Raw genomic sequence first — 22140 nt, 5'->3', positions numbered from 1 at the left:
CTCGCACTCACATACAAAAAATAGCACTGCCACAAGTATTGTTGTAATCGTAGTACAAGAAGTTGTTGTTATTGTTGTTGTTGTTGTTGTTGTTGTTGTTGTTGTAGTTTGTTGTTGTTGTTGTTGTTGTTGATGTTGCAATACTAGTAAGAGGGACGGTGATGATGATCGGATCCGTGACAGAACTGTGGTTTTGTACTATTAAACAATAAAGCAGCCCCAGCGGCGGTATACCACGAGATTTTCATCAGTTTACGACATATATGCACGAGCAATAGCGAGTGCATAATTATATAAAGTGAACTGGTTAAAATCGAGTGGTATACTGTCACTGAGTGTGCTTTATTGCTATTATATCATAACAGTATATTGAAATTCTGGGATGAAATGTCAAAAAAGGATTATTGCACTTGCGAGAGTTTGCGCATGCGCCAACCATGGTATATCGTGAATATACCACGGTTCTTTTCACATCTCGACCAATCAGATCGCTGCATTTGCACCATCAATATACTACTTTGATATAATTCGTAGTAGCACCTGTCGATTAAATTCGATGTTGCTACTGCTCCGGTGGTATCATTTTTGTTGTACATGTTAACATCATTTGTCCTAATGAATCCGATGCGATTGAATCTGTTGCTTGTGAAATCCAGACTTCCGAGCCTTGGATTCATATAATCTATATTAGAGTCGCAGTGTTGACACCTGTTTGAAAATCGTATCTGAATAATTTCTATATTTAACAGTATTCCTTGGATTTACTTAGCCTTTAATTGGGGCGACATTAATCGAATAATGAGATAAGGAATTAAGGGCAAAATAGCTTTAACTTTGGATAATATTTTAATTTTTGTTCAACAATGACATTGAACCTCACACTCTTACAGACCAAATCATTTACAACTTAAAGGCTTAAAGTCCCGTTGGCTGTAACGTTTTGCATTTAGTGACCAAAATGTGCCATCCATTCTTGATAAACATGTTGTGGATTCTTACAATGAAGCCATATTGTCTTTGAAAATGACATTATTCTAATCCTCGGTGCAGGATTTGGTCTACGCAATTCATGCACTTACACAAATATGTGGCGGCCATATTTGAGTTTCAACTTGAAAATTATTCAGTTGTCAAAATCTAACTTATGCGTTGCGCGACAACGTTTGAGCAAAGTTCTGTAATTACATTTAGGTAAACCTTTTTACACAAAAAGACCATCTTATCAGAGGGGGATGCATAAAGATAAGGTAATGGGGCTTTAACTAGATATTTCGGCGTGGAGTTTTGCACTTTAACAACAGGTTGTGTTTACATACCGAACGTCAGTGGCATTGTGGCCACATATGTACACCATTATAGAGCCTTCCTTAATTTATATGACTTTTTAAATTCAAGTTAATTGAATGTTCGCAGACAATATGTTTTTTTGTGTCGCATATGTTTCCAGAACGCAAATGTAAGCGTTGTTGTATGGTATTAAAAAGTAATAAACAAGACCTATAGTGCCCTTCACTTTTCAAAGTGGTGTTCATAAAAGTAACCTTATGTTCCTAAATGCTAACCAGTCACGCTGTAATAAATTCATAAAACTACTGAACCTGGAACCTTTACGAGCAAAAATGCCGATGCTAAAATGGTTTTTTTCTCCCCTCTGTAAAACAGCTACACTCCCTGCGATGTTAGTTGCGACCGATTTCAAAGTGACTTCATCAAGGTATACATGTATGTGGTTATTCAACTACTCCACAAAGCAGGAGTAAAGCCGCTGTCGGGCGATTTCATTTCCACGACTAGTTATATATTCCGTTCGATCGACTGGCTTGAATTCATCCATGTGCAGGATTTCTTGAATGACACAATCTGCACACTGATGGCGATGCTGTCCGTTGCTATGACCGCGATGAAGCCATTTTGAGGATTTTGGAAAAAGGTAATATCCAAGTTTTAGAAAAGGAAACTGCTGATATTTTTAATCAGCCCTTAATACTTGCGAAATCAGCACGATATAATCATTAGATGGATCTTTATGGATCGCTATTTCTACGTTGGAGAACCACGAAGATTGTGCATCGTTAGAAGACATATTGGAAAACCGAAGACGCGGAAGACGGAGAAATACCCTTTATTGAAAAGATTTTCACACGTTCTTCACAACTTCAATATTCCGATAGCCGCGGAGCGTAGGTGTAGCCAAATCCGAACAAGGCACCCGCAGAGACTGCTCATCTGTGTCGCTGAGTACGGACGCTGATTGGCCGATTTGCGCCTCCTCAAACTGGAAGGGAAATCAGATAAAGAGTCTCCGTTGACGATCTGTTGAACTTGGCTATGACAAACAATAAGTCAACTCAATCTGTAGACGGCCTTTTGTAACTCTTTGGAATACCTTCAGCAATGGGCTTCACTCGCGTGTATACCTGTCTATTCGTAAACATTTTCACCCTCTTCGTTATCTTGGATACGGGAATAAATTTCAAACACTCAGGTAAGCGTGTCTCAGATATGCAATTACGACGAAACAATACTGTGTGTGTAGTTTGTGTTATAAATTTATCAAAATATAATCCCTTTTCCCATTAGAGTCAATTCTGCTCCGTAGTCTGTCAATCGATGCCTTAAGATTGAAGATATTATCTGTTTCGCACTGCTCGTAACACATCGATATGGTAACATATCGTCTCCATTTTTATTGTGTTTCTCATTGATCATGTTTCCATGGAACTCAGAGCGACGCATTCAAATTTCTTGACGAAATGAGAGGTGGTTTCGCCAGCAAGGCTAGGGTGAAATCTTCTTTTCTACTGCCTCAGGATAAACACGTTTCATCGAACGCCAACCATTTTAACGCCGGCGCGAACATGCTTGGTTTGATTCCATATAATACAGCCACCGTCGATGATGCCGCGAATAACCGGGAGTGAGGGTGAAAAGATGTGGTTTTTTTTCCACCTGAAATCTCCCTGATGCTAGGAAAACGTGACATGGAAGTCAACAAAAAAGCAGGAGTCGGGAAAATCGAGATCGCGATGTGCGGGAAAGGAGTCATATGGATTAAGATAGAGAAGATACGGAAACATCAGGTTTATCCCTGGTCGATAGTAAATTGAGCCTTCGGGCCTTTATGGTTCTCGTCGACTATATGTTGCGGTGCGCGCTCTTGCACTTAACCGAGCCCTTCCAGATATATTCCTACTTTTGCAGTCAGATCACTCGTCTTGGCCATCTAAGTTTCTCGAATATTGCCTCGGTGGTTGTCAAACAAGTGTTATTTCATGAGTTGGATTTATAAATTATTCAAGTTCCGAGTCTTAATTGGGTATGTTGATTGATCTGAACGGATAACTGCGTGTGGCGATGGCTTCTCATCGCCGCTGACAATATGTTAATTTCAAGGTATAATTTATGCAGCATAGCTGATAAAATTCCCCTAAATATTGCACGTTATTGGGCTGTAGTTGTCGTTGCTGGGTAGCCATTACAATGAGCAATTATGTTCCGACGTGACACTGACAGCTACACAGCACAGATAACATAATTTTGCGCTACAGGGTGATGATGGAGTGAACTTTAAAATCCATCACCATTTTTACCAAACGCATAAAAGGCTGGAGATATGACAGCACTGATTTATCGTTCGTGAACTTTAATGCGTTTATAAACAGTAATGCGTCTTTCTGTATATAACGGATGCTGCATGCAAAACTTTTTGCCAGGTTCAGCCCATATACTTTTTGTACTATTATTTCAAACAAACAAAGCCGCCGTTAATACGAGGGAGGCGAGCTTGTTTGTCGACCTAAGAATTTTCGGTTTAATACGATTAAGTAATGAACATCGGTCGTATGATTTAGAACACTCGTGGACATTTCAAAGCGATAATTCTCTTATCTTAAAAAAAGGTGGCCCGTTGTATATAGAGTAAATCGATCAAGGCGAGAAAACAAATGTGCGCAAAAACCGATATGCCATTTAGGAAATGCCTACACAGACATCGATAATGGTGTAAAGTGGAGACAGAAGTGAATCCACTGGCAATTGATTGAAAAAGAATTATCCACGCCGAGTTGCCAGCATAATTTGATAAAAGGGGGTCCACACATCTGTACACATTAAGATGTTATCGATGCAGTGAATGCTACGACCGATTGTGGTTTGTCCGTCTTGCATATATAACATCGTAAAATCTTTAAATGACATACTGAGAGAGAAAAAGAGCCGAATTGTTTCTGAACCAGGGCTTCTCTAAATCACCCCATCCAATTAGGACCGATATAGAAAGGTATTCTTTTAGATGTTTCAGGGTCGACTGACTATTAATCGGATATTTTTTCAAATTGCGGAATTGCGTTATGCTGTATCCATAGTTCCCCCTTTCACTAAAGCCAAAGCCATATTAAAATACACAATTTTATTACCATACGTCTGGCCATAGAGCATGAAAACGTGCTCGCCGCGAAGATGACGACATTGCCGGCGGAAATTGACCCATCGCCATTTCCTGTCGGATAATTACAGCGTGAAGTGCGTTGATTGGATTCGGCGAATCAACGGAGTTGCATGTCATGCCTCGCAGCGCGTACAATATGTCACGTGATCACTGAATCCCTTTATTGAAAGGTACATGCAATCTACGAAGTCGCATATTTTCCTGGGCTTCTTGTCACCCTTATCGGTGCCAGTACATGACCATGCTAGCCTAACAACATGTCTTTGCACAACCTATACAAGCAAATTATAGCAATGTCAACTTTAATATATGACTTCCATGTTTTTTTCACAACAAAATTCAAAATTTCATCTCACCAGCTGGCTCTTTCCGTCTGAGTGTGAAATTATTTAATTTCCTCAGCAATTGTGATGTAATTGTTTATAAATCGAAAATTACGTTCTCTCGGACGACTGGCCCAACATACTTGATACCCAGTTTTCGTACGAAAGAGATCGAAGTTATTTGGTGTTCTAACGACAGGCATTGAAGAGCGATGTTTGACGGTTATCGCCAAGAATCGTCTTTCTGCCCTTCCTCCCCGTGTATACTGCAAGCCTTGATGTTTAATGGTCGGTGCCAATGTACAGTCTAATACACCACCACTTTCAAATTCAATAGAGCCGTCTCACCTTTCACCGTGTTATCAAGAACGGTGAAGTGCCTATGTCGCAAACTGCCGTTCAACCATAGACCCTTGCTCCAGGGTCTGTGGTTCAACATAGTCGAATCGAGGAACATATGTTTTACAATATTAATGTGATGGGTTGGAAATGAAAGCATCGGGTCTCAAACATGTCAAATATCGCATGGATTAGCGAGTCTTAATCGAAATTAGTTCTGAGCACGAGAGCTTTCATATACACTTTCTTATTAAGCAACGAGGCGTCATGATTCATTGATGTGTAGGATCTAAATTCATTTATTCATTAGCTTTTCTGACCATATTTAAGAAATAAAACACCCGAGCGACAGGGTCTGACAAGCTCACGAGATTCAGCATCGCGATAGCAAGTACTGTTACACGGAGTATATTGGTCGAAGTCGGGGGTTGTTTTTGCTACAGTACATGTATATTGTAAGTGATATTTTTTATTTAAGAAAAGCTCGAATAAAGTTTGCGCATTGCAATATGAATATTTAAATATGAAATATGAATATTTAAAGTTTGACAGACGTTTTTCGCAGCTGACGTGAGGCAACTTTCTGTGAACTCGCACCGGTGACTCTGAGACTTGCTCTTTACACACCGTTATAAACAATGGGCCAGTGTTACCATAGTTACTGTGTCCAATTAATAGAAAATCGATATCCGTAATTCTCTTCTCAATACCCCTTTCAAATCTTTCGATCAAGTGTTTACGATGTATACGTATTACAAATTCATGTTAAGGGCCACTTGGACAGCTTCCAACTGTGCTATATAGTGCATAGTTACTCTCGTGTCTCGACCAATCAGGTCGCCCGCGGTTTTGCCATCAACAATCTAGTATAATAAAATTATAATATATGAATCAAGCGTAATATATCGTGATACGCCATGTATAGCTATTATGGTCTGTTACAGTCCCATAAAAAACTGAATTTAGAATCAATTACACGGTGCGCTTTGACAAGTTGGGAAATGTTTGATAAATGTTGTTGTATAATCTCCGATATGCCGTGATAAAAATTGAATCCATCAGCGCGCGCGATGCAATAACCTGGTGCTCTTTACACAGATTTACGGTGTCTGGTCTGTCAGCTTTAAAAAGAATAGCCTTGCGGCTGCGAAATGTGTTTCGATGGAAGTTGATAAATCTCTCCCTCAATAGACGTTTAATGATTGCTCTGGTCAACCTTTATAAGCCAACCTCAGGGAAATTTCTTCACTCGATTTGTGTGAAAATTGAGTATTACAAGTCTCAGTTAATAGAAGTCACAAAAAATGAAATAATAATCCTAGCTATATGGATCTGTTTTTTAAACGCTGCTCGAAGTGATTGGTTTTGTGTACTTAGCCATTCGGTCTCTCAGATTCAATGCATTTTAACAAGAAATCGTAAAACCGCGAATACGTTTGTGTCGGGTTAGCATTTTCTGAAGGTAAGCTTTCGCAGACACCTTCAGTTGACCGTACACTCGGCAAACACCTCTCAAGCTGGCAATAATTGAACTTGCTGGAAACGTTCCGAAAGAAATCTGCGAAGTGGATAATTTATTCCATTATTTCACCTCGTCGCCTTTGATTCGATCCAATGGCTACTGTTTTGAAACTGCGCCAGATCCGGCTCTATGCAATTACCAGATAAATAATTGCCCCCGGGCTTAAGTCTTGGCAAGATGGTCTATTTCACAACCGTTAGGCCCAGGAAAGTAAACGCTGGGTTTGACGTAATCACATGTATCCATCCCATCAATGACTACATGCAGACGCTTGGTGACAGAAAAATATTATCCTTAAAAAAGCACAGTCTGAGATCGAAGTACAAAATGGGTAATAGACTAAAATATATAAAAACAAAGCTTGAAATCTACCTATGTGTCCATTTATTTATTTATTTATTCATTTAATTTTCACTAGCTTGCTTCCCTAGTTCATCCTGTCTTAAACATTTCATTATTTGATCTTACTTGAAATTAGTGTTATTAAATCTACGATCTCAGAAGCATCGTCAAACTTGATTTTCAAATAACGATTGTATGTATGTATGACTTTTTTGTATGTATCTACGTATCTATGTATGTATGTATGTATGTATGTATGTATGTATGTATGTATGTATGTATGTATGTATGTATGTATGTATGTATGTATGTATGTATGTATGTATGTATGTATGTATGTATGTATGTAAATATCTATCTATCCACTTATCCATCTATCTATCCATCTATCTTTCTATCTATATCTATCTATCTATCTATCTGTCTGTCTGTCTGTCTGTCTTTCTTTCTGTCTGTCTATCTGTGCATCTATCTATCCGTATATCTATCTATGAATAGGGAAGTGGTAGGGGTGGTCTTGGGATGAAGGCTTCTTTGGTTGGTGAATAAATATAAGAGTCTGCCATTTGTGTATGTCTGTCTGTCAGTCTATCCCTATCTGTCCATAAGTCTGTGGCTACGTCTGTCATGTTCTGTCGTGGTTTTTATCCCCTACACCAAGTGCTGTTAACAGCAAGAAACGGTCAAATATTAAAGACGTTGGTAACAAAGATTAGCAACGCCAGACTACATTGTTTCGAGTCTAGTACTTTGTACATGTTTACAAAATACAAATTGAAATGATGCGAGAAGCGAAAACGAAATTGTAAATCTTTCAACGGACGGATTGCATTTAAATGTTTCGTTATGCAGTGAAAACCTAACAAATTGATGTTCAGGGACTCAGCTTTGATTGTAGGGATGTGTTGTACACCCTACACGAAGAGATAGCTATGCTCTACATCAGCTGCATTGATCTTGCGTTGTTTATATTTGACAAACAGCTGCCGGCATTTTCATGCAAAAACCATCAACAGCTTTGGACAAATTGATTAAACATTGCTCCCCATAGAGACCCCACGTCGCCATTATGGTTTCTCCGCCATATTTGATGGACTTGATGAGTCGCCTCGTCGTTGTTGTTAATATAGAAATCGGTATCTTCTGAATGCTAACAGGACTCCCTCACGGTAATGTATGAGTGAAAGGTTACTGGCCATCACCTATAAAGCTCTCATAATTATTTATGCATGTTACTTAAGGGGCAATTTCGCCTATGCTTTCGAAAGATCCTGCCCAAAAGGCACAGTAAATACAGTAACTAGCTGGTGTTCACGTAGAGTTTGTCAATTAAACCTGACTCCCTCCACGCAGTGTTATTTAACAGACTTATACTTTCTAAAATAGGTTTGTTCTATTTTTTTCCTTGATGGTTGATACAATTACATGAATTAACTGTCAAAAGACGATGTTGCCCTGTTCAAATTTCATGAATTATTTATAATCAATGTTTAGTAAGATGATACTAAAATACATATCTGTGTTTTTAATCACTTATATGTTAATAGCTTTGTTTTGACGAGGCACGATTTGTTTCATCCTATATATCTGAAATTCATTCATGGAGACTCGGATACTCTCTATCTCCGCCTGTCTGTCAGTACCTCTTTGTCTGTCTCTGTCTGTCTGTCTGTCTGTCTGTCTGTCTGTCTGTCTGTCTGTCTGTCTGTCTGTCTGTCTGTCTCTCTCTCTCTCTCTCTCTGTCTCTTGCTCTCTCTCTCTCTCTCTCTCTCTCTCTCTCTCTCTCTCTCTCTCTCTCTCTCTCTCTCGCTATTTCTTGCTCCATATATGTGGAAGGGGAGGGGTTGCTCAGCGCAATATTTGTACGTCCAGATACCAAATGAGAAAAAACTGAAATGTAACTTTTCGGAAAAAGCCAGTCCATGTATATCTACTGCTGTCAGAGACACCGGTGAAAATATCCTCCTGTCTCCGCTACTCGTGACAGCTCAAAGCATACTGATATTAATATCGTTTCTTGCAAAATTTCATGGCAAATTCAGAAAATATATAAAAGCGACGACAATCATTGCAAGTAAAGGAAGAGCTTCGACTGAGCAAATGAATGTGCTGCCGTATAAGGTTAACAAACACGGTTACTTGTTTGGAACGAGCTCACAAAGTCTCCATTTTATTGATTGGTATACGTGATCCGTTGAGACCCATGGCGCGTCAAGGTAAGAATGTTGGCTAGCTTTACAACTTAATCGACGCGCGCATTGGCGCACCTGCGCACAGGTTTTACCATTCACAGTTTTGACGCACTTAGATATTCCAGCTAAGTATAGAGCTGTGGATCACGAATATACACCACAGTGACTTAAGAATTATCAACGCATAATGTTTTCCCATCACTTTAAACTATGAATATCGGCCACACATTATGGTATGGGATTGGAATATCTACGCGGGCGAAAACATGAATTTGTAGTAGTTTAATTTGCTTCTGGCGGACAGCAATTTCTTCCACGAGAAACATCATGACAAATTTATACGTGTGTGTATTTGCATTTAATCAGACTTATCGCAGTTCTTCAAGTGATTTACTTACAGTAGTAGACAGAGCGTGAATAACGTTCCAAACACCAATCACACAATGAAAATTTATCGCATTTTACCGGTCTTTATGTTTTCTAATGACTCCATAGTTCTGTAGTTCTGTTAACTCTATACCGCGTTTAGTTGTCTCGTATGGGCGCTGGTTTCGCATTCCACGAATGCGTCTGAAACATGCTACTTTTGCCGTTCAATTCAGACTTTTATGGCGTCAGGGTTTCGTTCTAAAAAGTGGCTTTTACGCTACAATGGTACATATCTCACCACCATCTGGGCATTACAGGGGGTTTACGTCCAATTATCGAGGATGCAGTTAAAACAGAAAAGGTCACAAATGCTAGATCTGGTCGACAGAGTCAGTGATTTAAGAAAAGGCTCTTTAAATGATAACTTCAATGTCGTTGTAATGGACGGCTTCGTTCGTTTTCCGTTAAATCTCTCCATTTTGTTGAGTTAAAATTTGATATCTAGTGAGAAAATCACCAGCTACATATTACAGAGATCGTTATAGAGGGGGAAAAGTCACCAATAAAATATCTATAGCACTGCTACTCATATGCCCATGGGAAACATAAACTGCCTTGACTGGCTGTAAATCTAAATTCTAAAACGTAAAGCGAAAGTTAGAGGTGACTGAGGGAGCAATTAACTAACGAAATATAAACTAATTGTAGCAAACTAATTTTATGAAAACAAAAAATATGAAAAGTATTAACCAGCATCTTCATCAATAATCCGAAATGTTTTATATTTATTAACTTTTGTTTTGGTAATTAAATCTTTGGATTATGCTCACACAGGACGAAGACTGCTCTGCAATTCTAGTTAGAAACGATTGTTTCGACTGGCTGTTACAAGATGCGCCAGTAAATTTTCATTCTATCATGCCAGAGAAATATTCGATACCTTAAATCTACATTATATGTTGCCAGACGTCAGAGTAACGACTGATTCCGTGACTATGATTTGCCCGTCGCCTCGATGATCCAATTATGTTCGCTTAAGTCCAGTCCATTCTTTCACAATTGTAAGGAGGTACTGTATATCACTAACGATGGGATCACAGTCGGTCGTTTCTGATAAACTGCACTTGAACATGACCGTAGCTCGGGGACAAATATGATGCAATGATAAGGTGCAATATAGTTGCATCCGCTTTACAAAACTATGTAACTATGCTCTGGTTTTAATAAGAACGAGGAAAAAAATCACCGTCTTTTGGAAACAATCACATCGGGCTTGCTCTTGACCTTGGAGGTTCGTCCCCCCTCTTTTTTACGTATTATTTATCCTTTATTTAAAAGAACAATCCCTTGATAACTGAAACAAGGGCTGGCGAATAGAAAAAAGCATGAAAATACCAAGAAAATACCCTAAAAGACTCTTATATTAATTTGTCTGTATGTTTATTTGAGGATTTCAAGCTTATATGTACCACTTGCTAATTAGGACCCACGAAGATTGATATATTAGCCGCGCACAATCTAGAAAAATTTACTTACTCTTAGCAAAATTTACAGAGAAGTTATTCTTATCTACATGTATAAACCTTAAAATCAAACTATCAACATCTCACTGATTTAATAATTTAATATTATATTATATTATATTATATTATATTATATTATATTATATTATATTATATTATATTATATTATATTATATTATATTATATTATATTATATTATATTATATTATATTATATTATTATCAACAGCGTCAACGGCTGCCATTTACAGACAAGCTGATTAATGATAAAATGATAAAAGCTACAAGTCTACAGAAAAATGACAGAAAGAACAATATGCACACAACATAGAAATTACTCTAAAATCACATCGAAAAGAACAAAAGAAGCAATGTTTTAAACAGGTGTAAAGAATCTTGAAAAATGTCAGTAGTTTTCGCTATGTCAAGTCATGTCTGTTCTTTCATAAATTTGCATGTTTAGGATTCGAATGACTTGCCGGGATATATAAACACAATTGCAATAGTGTGATTGCATTTGCATATACCTATACACATGCCAATCAGTTATCAGTTTAGGTGAGAAATGCTCCGGCTATGCGTGTACGCACGTAGGACGGTACGTGTATGACGTCGAGGTATCTTAGATGAATTCTGAACGTTTAGAAAGACAGCTCTACTGTTCCCCGGGAGAACGCTGTCTAAAGACTTGTGTCAATATGAGATTGTCAAAAATTGACAGATCTTTACAAATGTTCTAGTATTCAAAACCACGAGCGCCATTCGGTGATCACAGTGCCTTTCTTGCATGCTTCGTACGTACTTTCCACAGAACCCCAACCACATACCTGCCAAATCACTTGTTGGTGGCGTGGTCATGGCAACAGCGATTGTCGGGAGTGAATTGACAGCATATCGATTCGGTGAGAGCACTGCCTACATGTACGTAAACACACATGTTCAGACTGCGACTTGAACATGCACTACATACAAATATTGGTTTGGCGCAGTCTGCTCGATTCTTTCCAAAGACACGATCAGCCCATATGAGCTAAAATTACTGTGATGAAACGAATAACATGTTCCATAGCTCTTACAATTGATTTGTGCATTTGTTCAGAATTCTTCATTCTAAATTTTCTGAGTAAGTTTGAAAAGGCGCAATGCGAATCTTTGGATGCATCGCTCAATGCAATTAAATATTCAATAGAATAGTCGTGTGTAGTGGACAATATTATTTTTGCAAAGGTAATGCTTGACCTCGGGGTCACCTTCGAAGTAATTACGGTATTGGACACTCGAAAATTCTGGCGTAATTGCGTCGTAAGCGGGGCATCTGATGTCGATACAATGTCGTCCAAAATGTCTATTATTGTCAAAATAGCCATATGCTTTCAGAAAATTGTGCATATGAACACAAGATAGAGGGACAGTTAAACAAAGATCAATTTGATCTTCAGATGTGTCGCTGTGTGCCATTCAACTTAGCCTTAAGGAACGACTCTAACTGCAAGCAGGGTTAGTCTTCGACACCAACGAACTATCCAAGGTCATTAACTCAAAGCGAAAGTTGAGTCTAGTACCGAGTCCAAACCTCATGAATTAAAAACAATTTAGTTGGCGAACGTTTCCCCTGCGCAAAGCGTAAGATGTACACATGTAAGAAAATCTAATCCTAGGCTGGTCGTTGGGTATTTTTTTCCCTCAGAGACTTAAAAGAAGATAGTCATAAATCTTGCAAATTATCCCGAAGAGACGCCGTAAACTGCTGTCGACGTCTTACAGTCACTTATGGTGCACAGAGGCCTCTCTCTGAGGCAGTAGTGTATATAGCCTCAGACAAACAGAAAGACAGACAGATAGACTGACTGACTGACGACTGACTCTCAAACAGACAGGCAAACCAACAAACAGACAGGAGTAGACAGACAGTGTCAGACAAAGAGACAGAGCGAGAGATGAGAGAGGATTTTCCTGATAAAATGTTTACTCGTGATAGCCGACGGGTCGTGTATAAGAGACAGACAGACAAACAGACAGTGACAGATAGAGTAAAATACAGAACGTGAGAGAAATTTCTTGAAGATTACTCGTGATGGCCAACAGGTCGGGCATAAATATGTCTGAACAAAAGTTCTGAACTTATCCGAAAACAGTAAGAACAGCGTTGCGAATAGCAGAATGGTGACACTTACGAGATAAATGAGTTCATGCTGTGTTCTATTATCTTAATAGAGAGAATACAAAATGGAATTGATGTTTCTATAATTCGTTTACAAGTGTGATGGTTTTTAACGATGAAGGAAACGTGTAACATCTGACTCGTTTAAGGGCGTTGAACATATTCAGACTAGGAAAGATTACACTGACAGTCTCGCGCACTATAATTGCTCTGTCGCTATGGTAACCGCCATCGCCTCAAATCATGACGACACAGATGTCAGTTTTCAATGTAAATTCTTCCATGGAGAGAAATTGCTTAAAAATAATATGCTGAGGACTAAAATAGGAACAGTGACAGAAATGGAGAATCTCCCATTGTGAATCTCTGAAAGCCGTCGATGATAATACTGGGTACAATGACACTGCTTACAGTCTTGGCCAGTGCATATTTTCAATTTCAAGAAAAGGCTGACATTCGGTTCCTACTGATAAAAAGCCTTTTTGTGCAGTCCCTAATCATTCAAATGAGTTGTTTATATTCAAGCAAACTCGTCAACGGTAATATCACTGATGCATCTGCAAGATTCTAGCCGAGTTCGTGCACGCAGTCCCCAATGCGTTGATTAGTGTTATAATGTCCCAATAGCTACCGCAGGTATAGTTGCGTAACATGGAAAACATCAACGCCAAGGCGGTGCAGTGTTTCTCCCTTGCATGAATATGCCAATTTGGTTGAAGTCTTAAAGGGAAAAAGTCGTTCTTTTTACCTTTTTGTGATATCAAGAAAACATGGAATACTTGCATAAAGTCACTTAGTGTATTAGGCCTAAATGATGATCATGATATATGACCATGATAGAAAAAATGTCAAAAATTATTCCTTTGCTGAATGCAACCATGATTTCGTTTGTGACCGCTAATCAAAGTGAGGATTTTCCCCATTCCCAGTTCTTTCCTATTAAAAATGAACATTACCACAATGTACGGGAAAGCTGCAATCCTTATCTATATGAAAGGCACCGCTAAAAAAGATTTCATTGTAAAGGTTTATTAGAGGGCCAAACTTTATGTAACACTGTAAGTTCAACGCATACATGGTGAGAATTGTACACTTGAATTTTCGAATATGATCTTTGGGTACAGACAGTGAAATGTTTCACTTAAGGTAGCTTTCCGCCTTTGTTTTGGTATTTTGAGATAAAAACACGATTTTTCTTTTATCCCTGAAAAGTATTCCTATAATATTGATCTTCCTTGTGTGTAGAATATCTTGGTCGTGAAGTTCCTGTTTTTGGGTGAAATTTTGGAATAAAAATGTACGAGAGGCACAGGTGTACATTTTGGCGTTTGAGACTACCGTTAAGTCTTGATTGACAAGGGATTACGCTAAGCAAGCAGCGTCACAGTATTCACATGCACTTAGACAACATACGCTGTGAAAATCCCATTAACACCTACCGTTCACTGCGTGGGTCAAGACCATAGAGTGTACCTGGCGAAAGGTGGGTCTTACCGTTTTTCTCATAGGGGTGGCCGCTCCCAAAAGATCATAATTTATCGACACAATCGGATAAGGTCAGACTTATGACATTGTTGACGGTACAATTTCAGATTACAAAAATGGCCCACACACTAAATGTTTTATCTGGGACATTTTTGTGCTTTTGTAAAAGCACCAGGAGTGGTGGATAAGTTTCGTCATGTTAAACATCTTTGAAGAGGCTGTCCCGTATACATAAATGGTACGTTCCACTGGCGGCCTCAGTGACAGCGGGAACACTAGCCCTGGCGATTAGCTGTAGCGGAACACACAGCATCGTACGCAGGGCTACGCGAACACTTGAATACCGCAACAGATACCCTTCACATCTTCAACATTCAAGCAACATTCGGCCGAAGTTTCGGCTTCTTTTGGCCCCAAGACATTTCGACACCCCCGTTACGATTTATTTTTTTCCCTTCAAACTTATAAGTAACTGACAGACCAGTCATTTTCATAAGCGTGACCTTTGCGTTCTGACCAGTATGACTTTTACAGTGCCGTTTAGGGGGCGTTTAGGCGCCGCTTTTCAAACTTTGACAGTGTCGGCGGCTATTGCTATTGAAAATGATATGAAACTCTTTTCTCACGGTTTTTCACCATGCTCTCACAAACTTTAAAGCATGTGAATGCTGACACTATACTTCTCAGTGTTTTGATTTGTAACATTTGGCACGAGTTCCCCCAACCAGGTAGTGCCGAAACGTCTTTGGTCGCGTTGCCTAAACGTCTTGGCGTCGGAAATTGTGCGGCCGAAACGACTTTCTGCCAAAAGGTCTAGAAACCCGACATTGTCCGTTCGATGAGAATACTTAGTGAGTTGAACAATTTATGAATAAAAATGAAATATCAGAAACCGCGGCACTTGAACTACTTGGGATTAGAAAATACAAGGTGGAAACAAATTGCATGGGCTTCAAGACATCGACAGGAAATTTTCCCAAGGCAAAATACGTAGCGATGCAGAAATCACACGCCACAAAACAATAGCTGCTTTGGTTTGCAGACGTTTTGGCACAATGGCAGTGAACTGATAATGTCGAAGTCGTTTCAATCCCGCGGTCCCGTTTTTCCTTGTCCCATTTCGTTACCGACCTTGACAAGGTAAAAACATACGTCGACTAACAAATGTTCATCGTACACCGGACGAATGTGAATCAAATGATTTTATGGGAATGAACACGACAACATTGTTATCAGTTATCATGGCAGTAGCCAAAATGCTGCAGGACCGAAGACAAATTTCAATATGAATTTGACCGTCACAACGTAATAACGTAATCGCCCTGAGTTTTCATCAACATGTCATCATTGGTCGGTAAACCATTGAATGAGACGCTTACGGGCTAACTACTTGACGTGTATGACGCTGGACGAGCGGTCTATCGCATGCAACTTGCGTTGATGAAATGACGTACTTTTCTCTATGTTCATGTTTTCTCAACTTCTCTCCTTTGACTTTATGCCGCCGACAGGCGATTGGCTCATTTTAGCGTAAATGACTCCAGAAACGGTCTTCACCCACAGAAATGCTGTACAGAGTGAGGACGAACTATTGTCTCAGAAATGCTCGTAGTTTGATTAGTGTTAATCGGTTTTCAAGGCGCGTGAAGATCTAAAAAATGGCTGCTCACTGAATCCTCGGTTACTCTAACCGTAATGGATCACAGCAAGGAGCTGTTCTTTTTATCTCCATGATCACATACACCGCAAATGTAAATCCACATACAAATGCAGATATTTCTGTTGTCAGCCAATATTGTTTTCCCTATATCACTCATCGGGCTCGCTTTCATTCCGCAGCCGTGAGTCGTTTCCGAGGTGGAATCGAATGCTGCCATAAACTTACACTATAGTGTACGCTTGTCATGGAGGTAATAAGTCCAAGCGCTCGTGTAGACGGCATCGAGATGCCGTAGCAGTTCCGACAGTTAGGTCGAACAGTTAATACTCTATTTAAACCTTACAACTAATCAGTCAACAGATTATGCATAATCCCTTCCCTGGCACTCCCCAAGTTTATTTACTCATCAGCTACTGTGTAGATTGCGCTCTAAAAAGAGTACAACGCTCCCAAAATTCACCCTTTTTAGCCTCATTTCGACCGTTGACACTGATTTCAATGAGTGAATATACTGTTGAAGTTGAACACTTTGATTTCACTATCTGGTTTTAGTGTTTTGTCGGTTGAGTACATTGTTTATTGCCATTCAAAAGGAAAAACCCGAACCAATTTACTAAATCGCCTTTTTCTCAGTTCGGCATTTTGTCACATTGCAGCACGTTCAAAAGAGTTTAACTCGAGAACGCGTGAACGGAAGTTCACCAGATTTTCACAGACGTTTGTCAAGTAGGTTGTCTCCAAAACCGTGTCTCAGTTTTTTTATGAAGATTTTTAAAGTCGAGATATTGCTGCTTAATTAAGCGGCATTGTAAGACTAATCGGTGGATAAACTTTGACTCAACGATGTAAAAAAACTAAGGCCTTTTTCAAAAATCTGAGACACGGTTTTGTAGCCAGTATTCTGAAGACCAATTGCCCATTAAAACCTAAACAATAGCCCCTCTCCGCTCAGACTTAAACTTTTTTACGTGAGACCACCCATTTTCTTTACACTTTCACTAAGATCTTCAAAAAAATTCATCGCACACTAATTTTCTCGATAAAACAAAAAAATTCATAGAAATAGCTTTCAGGTGATATATAATACTTGGGTAAAAGTACACATCTTGATGGCAAAATTCATGTTTGAAAATAGGTCGTCGCAAAGGTGGAAAGCTACCTTAATGTTTAATCTTGTCTGGCTGCGAGCAGAGTTAAGCTTTTGCACAGCTGACCAGAATTTCAACATGTTTGAAGAAGTCAAATAACACTGACTACTTTTCATATCAAACAAAATTAATGGAAAAAGCTCGAAAAAAGAGCGACATTGTCCCTCTTAGACGACCATTATTTGCTTGGAGTGTCTGCGATTGTCACTGGAGACATAAGCCCCTTCAATATCCTAAACTGAGATGAGTTTCCTCATTAAATCCTCTCTGAGAAATAAGAAGCTGCTCCGAATTCCTGTACATGAGGTACATGTATAATCACACTGAAGAAAAAAATTGTACAAGACACGATGAAAGCAGTGGTCAAGTGAGGATAGAAACTCAATCAAAACATAAAATTCTAGATTACAAAATCTTAATAAATGCCGATTTCTTTCAAAATATGAAGTGGTTGCTCGACGCAAATTATGAAAGCAAAGTAAATTTTAGATTCAAGATCATCGAATGAACTGACAAAATGATAGGAGTTTCAGTACGAGATTACTGTCGGTGCAAATCTTAAGGTATGTAGTTCCAATGATAGGTAGTTTCTGTAGTGATTTATTTTAATGGGGGTTAAAGGTGACTAATATCTATGCTTCCATCAGAAAGAAACGCGTAATTTTGAGACGAATATATCCTCGATTATGGACTTTTGAAGCCCTTCCAAAATGCTCGTTCGGTATCGTGACATTGAATATATGGATAATTGTAATTTTAAACCAGGATAGCAGCCCCATCTACACCACGGCCATCGTTGATGTTCTTGACAGTGGGTCTAGATCTCCAATAAATGATCGGCAAATTTTCAGAAAAAAAATAATACGAACTATTCAATATCGTCACACTGCTTGCGCCCACGCTACTCATTATGTCTCCGGGCAGCATTACACGGAGACACGAGGGACGGAAAACTATCAGGGCACTCAGAGGAAAAAATTGAATTAATGGACCCAATTTATGGCACAGTATCTGTTACTCTGTTATGAAATTTTGATCATGCGTCTGGCTGTAATTTCCACCATCTTACAAATTGAATATGCGCCGCCCGGTTAACGTTTTCTTGTATCTGTCACTAATTGGTGCCGTCGGCCATATTTTCTTAAACGCGCAGGGAAGACGTCGGTACAGCCAATAGCCTTACGAAAAGTGTTGAGAATATTTTTACATAGCCTATTGTGACGCTCTGCCTTTCGACTCCGCGCGTTCTAATCGATTCACATCCCGTATTGATGTATAAAGCATTTCAGTTCTCTGCCAATTTGCTATAATATTTTGTAAGTTCGTATTCAACACCCTCAAAAGGGCCCAGCACGGAGATTTCGAGTACAGTACGATATTTATACACACGATATTACGCTCGCTTATTTCCTCCGTAAGTTATTGTGGTATTGACTGCCAATCTACCAAGATTCGACGGTGAATGTTTTGGGCACAAAGCTCCAGAACATGCTTACCCGACTTTGAATAACATTAAAAGATCTGTGCCGCTCGTTTGGTCACGCACATTTGCTGTTCACGTTTTATCCCCTTCCTCCGTCTTGCTCAGCCTTGCAGGCATTCGGCAAATTTATGCTGTTAGCTAATGATGTTTTTCTGTATGTATCGCTTCTCCGAAGTTATTTCCCGGCCATTTCCTGCACGGCGCTGGCAAGAGTGTCGGCGATTACTTCTCGAAGCTGGCCAATTCAATTACCGCTCATCTCTTACATGTATAAACTGCACGTCACGAATCGAAACAGCTCGGGGCTGCTTATTTTTTTTATGGAGCGTTGTTTCAAGGATTACACGAGACTCTTTGAGTGAATAATCGAGCAATTAACAGAAGGACAGCGGATATCGTCGGTGCTAATGTTATTTAGCGCTCCGTCTCCCAACCATAGCAACAATTCCCGGACAGAAGTGTGTTAGATCCGGTCCTCCGAACTAGTACAAATTTGCTCTTCTAAAAACATGATGTCCCTTTAGCGCATTAATCAAACCTCACGAGCTGTGACTTCTAATGTGCTTTCCAGTGTTTTCCTCTTTGTAAAAACGTAGTACAAGTATTCTTCTCCCGAGAGTTCGACGAAATACCTTTTATTCAACTTGTCAACGAACGATATATACGTGTGTTATGACGGCTGCTTAATTTTAGACTTGACTGACTAGATTTCATTCGCCATTGAGTTAGCATCTAATACTGTTAGGGAGGTGTTGTGTTTACAAGGGGAATACTTTTTATTCAAATGATCTTCGGATAAACTAAGGGGACGTAGTCGTTTACAAGAACAGCAAAAATAAACGTTTTGCTAAGTGACAGTTATGATCCCCAAGAAGTTAAATTTCACAGCGGTTTCCATTCTTTAAAGTGCTTGGTGAAGGTACGTTAATTTTCAGGCACAAGTCAGAAATAATATCTTGATGTGTTGTCAGTGCGTAAAGTCGTACTAACCGAATGTCATTTCGACTTTAAGGAATATGCCTCGGGGACATGCAGATATTCGAACTCTAAAACCTTTATAATTCCTTTCTGATCTACCACTTGTGCGGGCTCATTTTAAAGCTCTTGGAGTGAGAAAAATTTTCATCGTCGTAGTTATTAATATTCGAAATCGAAAATGTATTCTTCTCCATTGAGCTAACACGGGGATTTCGGCCATTTTGAATTTCAAACATCGGGGAATGTCGGATAATTTGTTTCTTTGTTTCTGTAGTACCAAACTTTGCACGGTGACCCCTGATTTTAGTCTTGATTTGGTAAGAGTATGGTTGAACGTTTCATTGTGGGAATTTTTAGCAAATTAAAAGTTTAAGTCTTTCACTTTCCAGCCGCGTACTATCTTAAAATATTTGTTTGTAACTTGTCTCTCAATTATGTATGGTTGCACTGTTTATCGAACTAGGGAGGGGAAGGAGGGATATTGGTACCGACAATCCCTCCGCCAGCTAGAGGGTGACTGGAGGATCTTGGCAAGTGTGCTGTGACGGAGCAGAAAGGTGGCAAAGATATCAAACGGCGGGTTGCGGAAAATAACCGTAACTCGCATCACGTCTACTGCAAAAGCCTCTGAAATACACACTGGAAATAAGATTGATGTGAATACGGTGCAGCTTGAGGCAAAGCCGGTTAAAGAAATCTGCGGATCTTTCCAGCCGTAATTACGACAAATGCATAACAGCCATTATATCATTCTGGCGAGCTCAAACACGTATTTACAAAATAAAGTGGTCACTGATTAGGTTAAAATTAGACCGGCATTTTTCTTGAACAAATCCACCAACATCGCACACAGGGGCTTTATCCATCATTGCCTGTAAGACCCCCTAGCCTGTAATTTACGACGAAGTGTACAAACACGGCACATGATTTCTGACTAAGATTCACTCAAGCTGCTAAATCAGTCTCGAAGTACGAGACAGCGCCTGGTGGTTTACTTGACCATGACCGGCTTCAAAGTACACAACATGTCAATTTAAGCGCAGTTCCTATAGTACCTAATTTGTGCACCGACTAGGTTTAAGAATATATATATATATATATATATATATATATATATATATATATATATATATATATATATATATATATATATATATATATATATGTGTGTGTGTGTGTGTGTGTGTATGTAAATTACTTTAAGTACAAAAAGTATTAATATTTGTTAAGTTTCCTGCAATCTTCAGGCAGAAGTGAAAGGATTCTTAGCTCTACATTCATATATATATATATATATATATTATATATATATATATATATATATATATATATATATATATATATATATATATATATATATATATATATATATATATATATATATATACAAAATGTATACAATGTGCCCTCCCGGTTATCACCATAATGGCTTTATGGCAACCTCTGAACTTGGGCACAGAGAGTACGGTTTATGTGTGTGTGTGTATATATATATATATATATATATATATATATATATATATATATATATATATATATATATATATATATATATATATATATATATATATATATATATATATATATATATATATATATATATATATATATAACACTATACTATACTATATACATACTATATACCAAGCTTATATACTGTGACCGGGTAAGTTTTTAAAAGTCACACCTTAGTTTTTGAAAACATATCATTTGACGTCACTTTTGAAGTCAGTGGGTATCTATTTTCTCGTCACGTGACTTGTTTTGCCATAATATACATAAATACATACATACATATATACATACATACATACATACATACATACATACATACATACATACATACATACATACATACATACATACATACATACATACATACATACATACATACATACATACATACATACATACATACATACATACATACATACATACATACATACATACATACATACATACATACATACTCAAACATATACACAAACACATGTAATATTAAGGAAGGCTTTCTTCAAGCGTCCTGCAGGCGTTGAACTGATAAAGTATAGACTTTCGATAACGTTTTCACACTGTCTTCAGTGAAACGAAGTATGTTCACGCCATGATGATGCCAATATCAATGCTTTCATAAGTAGGCATCTGTTATTAAAGTCTGGTTCGTTTTTA

The 22140-nt window shown here is 38.6% G+C and overlaps 1 protein-coding gene across 1 annotated transcript in view; it reads left to right on the top strand.

The window, feature by feature from the left end:
• Positions 1-1732: 1732 nt before the first annotated feature.
• The window catches only part of LOC139145445 (neuronal acetylcholine receptor subunit beta-4-like), a 37987-nt gene continuing 17579 nt past the window's right edge, over positions 1733-22140 (top strand). Inside the window, exon 1 of the mRNA XM_070716635.1 lies at positions 1733-2485. Within this exon, the coding sequence (XP_070572736.1) occupies positions 2395-2485 (91 nt within the window). The 5' untranslated portion in view covers positions 1733-2394. The remainder of the gene's footprint in view (positions 2486-22140) is intronic.

Source organism: Ptychodera flava, chromosome 12, assembly GCF_041260155.1.
Source record: "Ptychodera flava strain L36383 chromosome 12, AS_Pfla_20210202, whole genome shotgun sequence".
NCBI lineage: Eukaryota > Metazoa > Hemichordata > Enteropneusta > Ptychoderidae > Ptychodera > Ptychodera flava.
The sequence above is the reverse complement of the archived record's forward strand: the minus strand, read 5'-3'. Positions and strand labels throughout refer to the sequence as shown.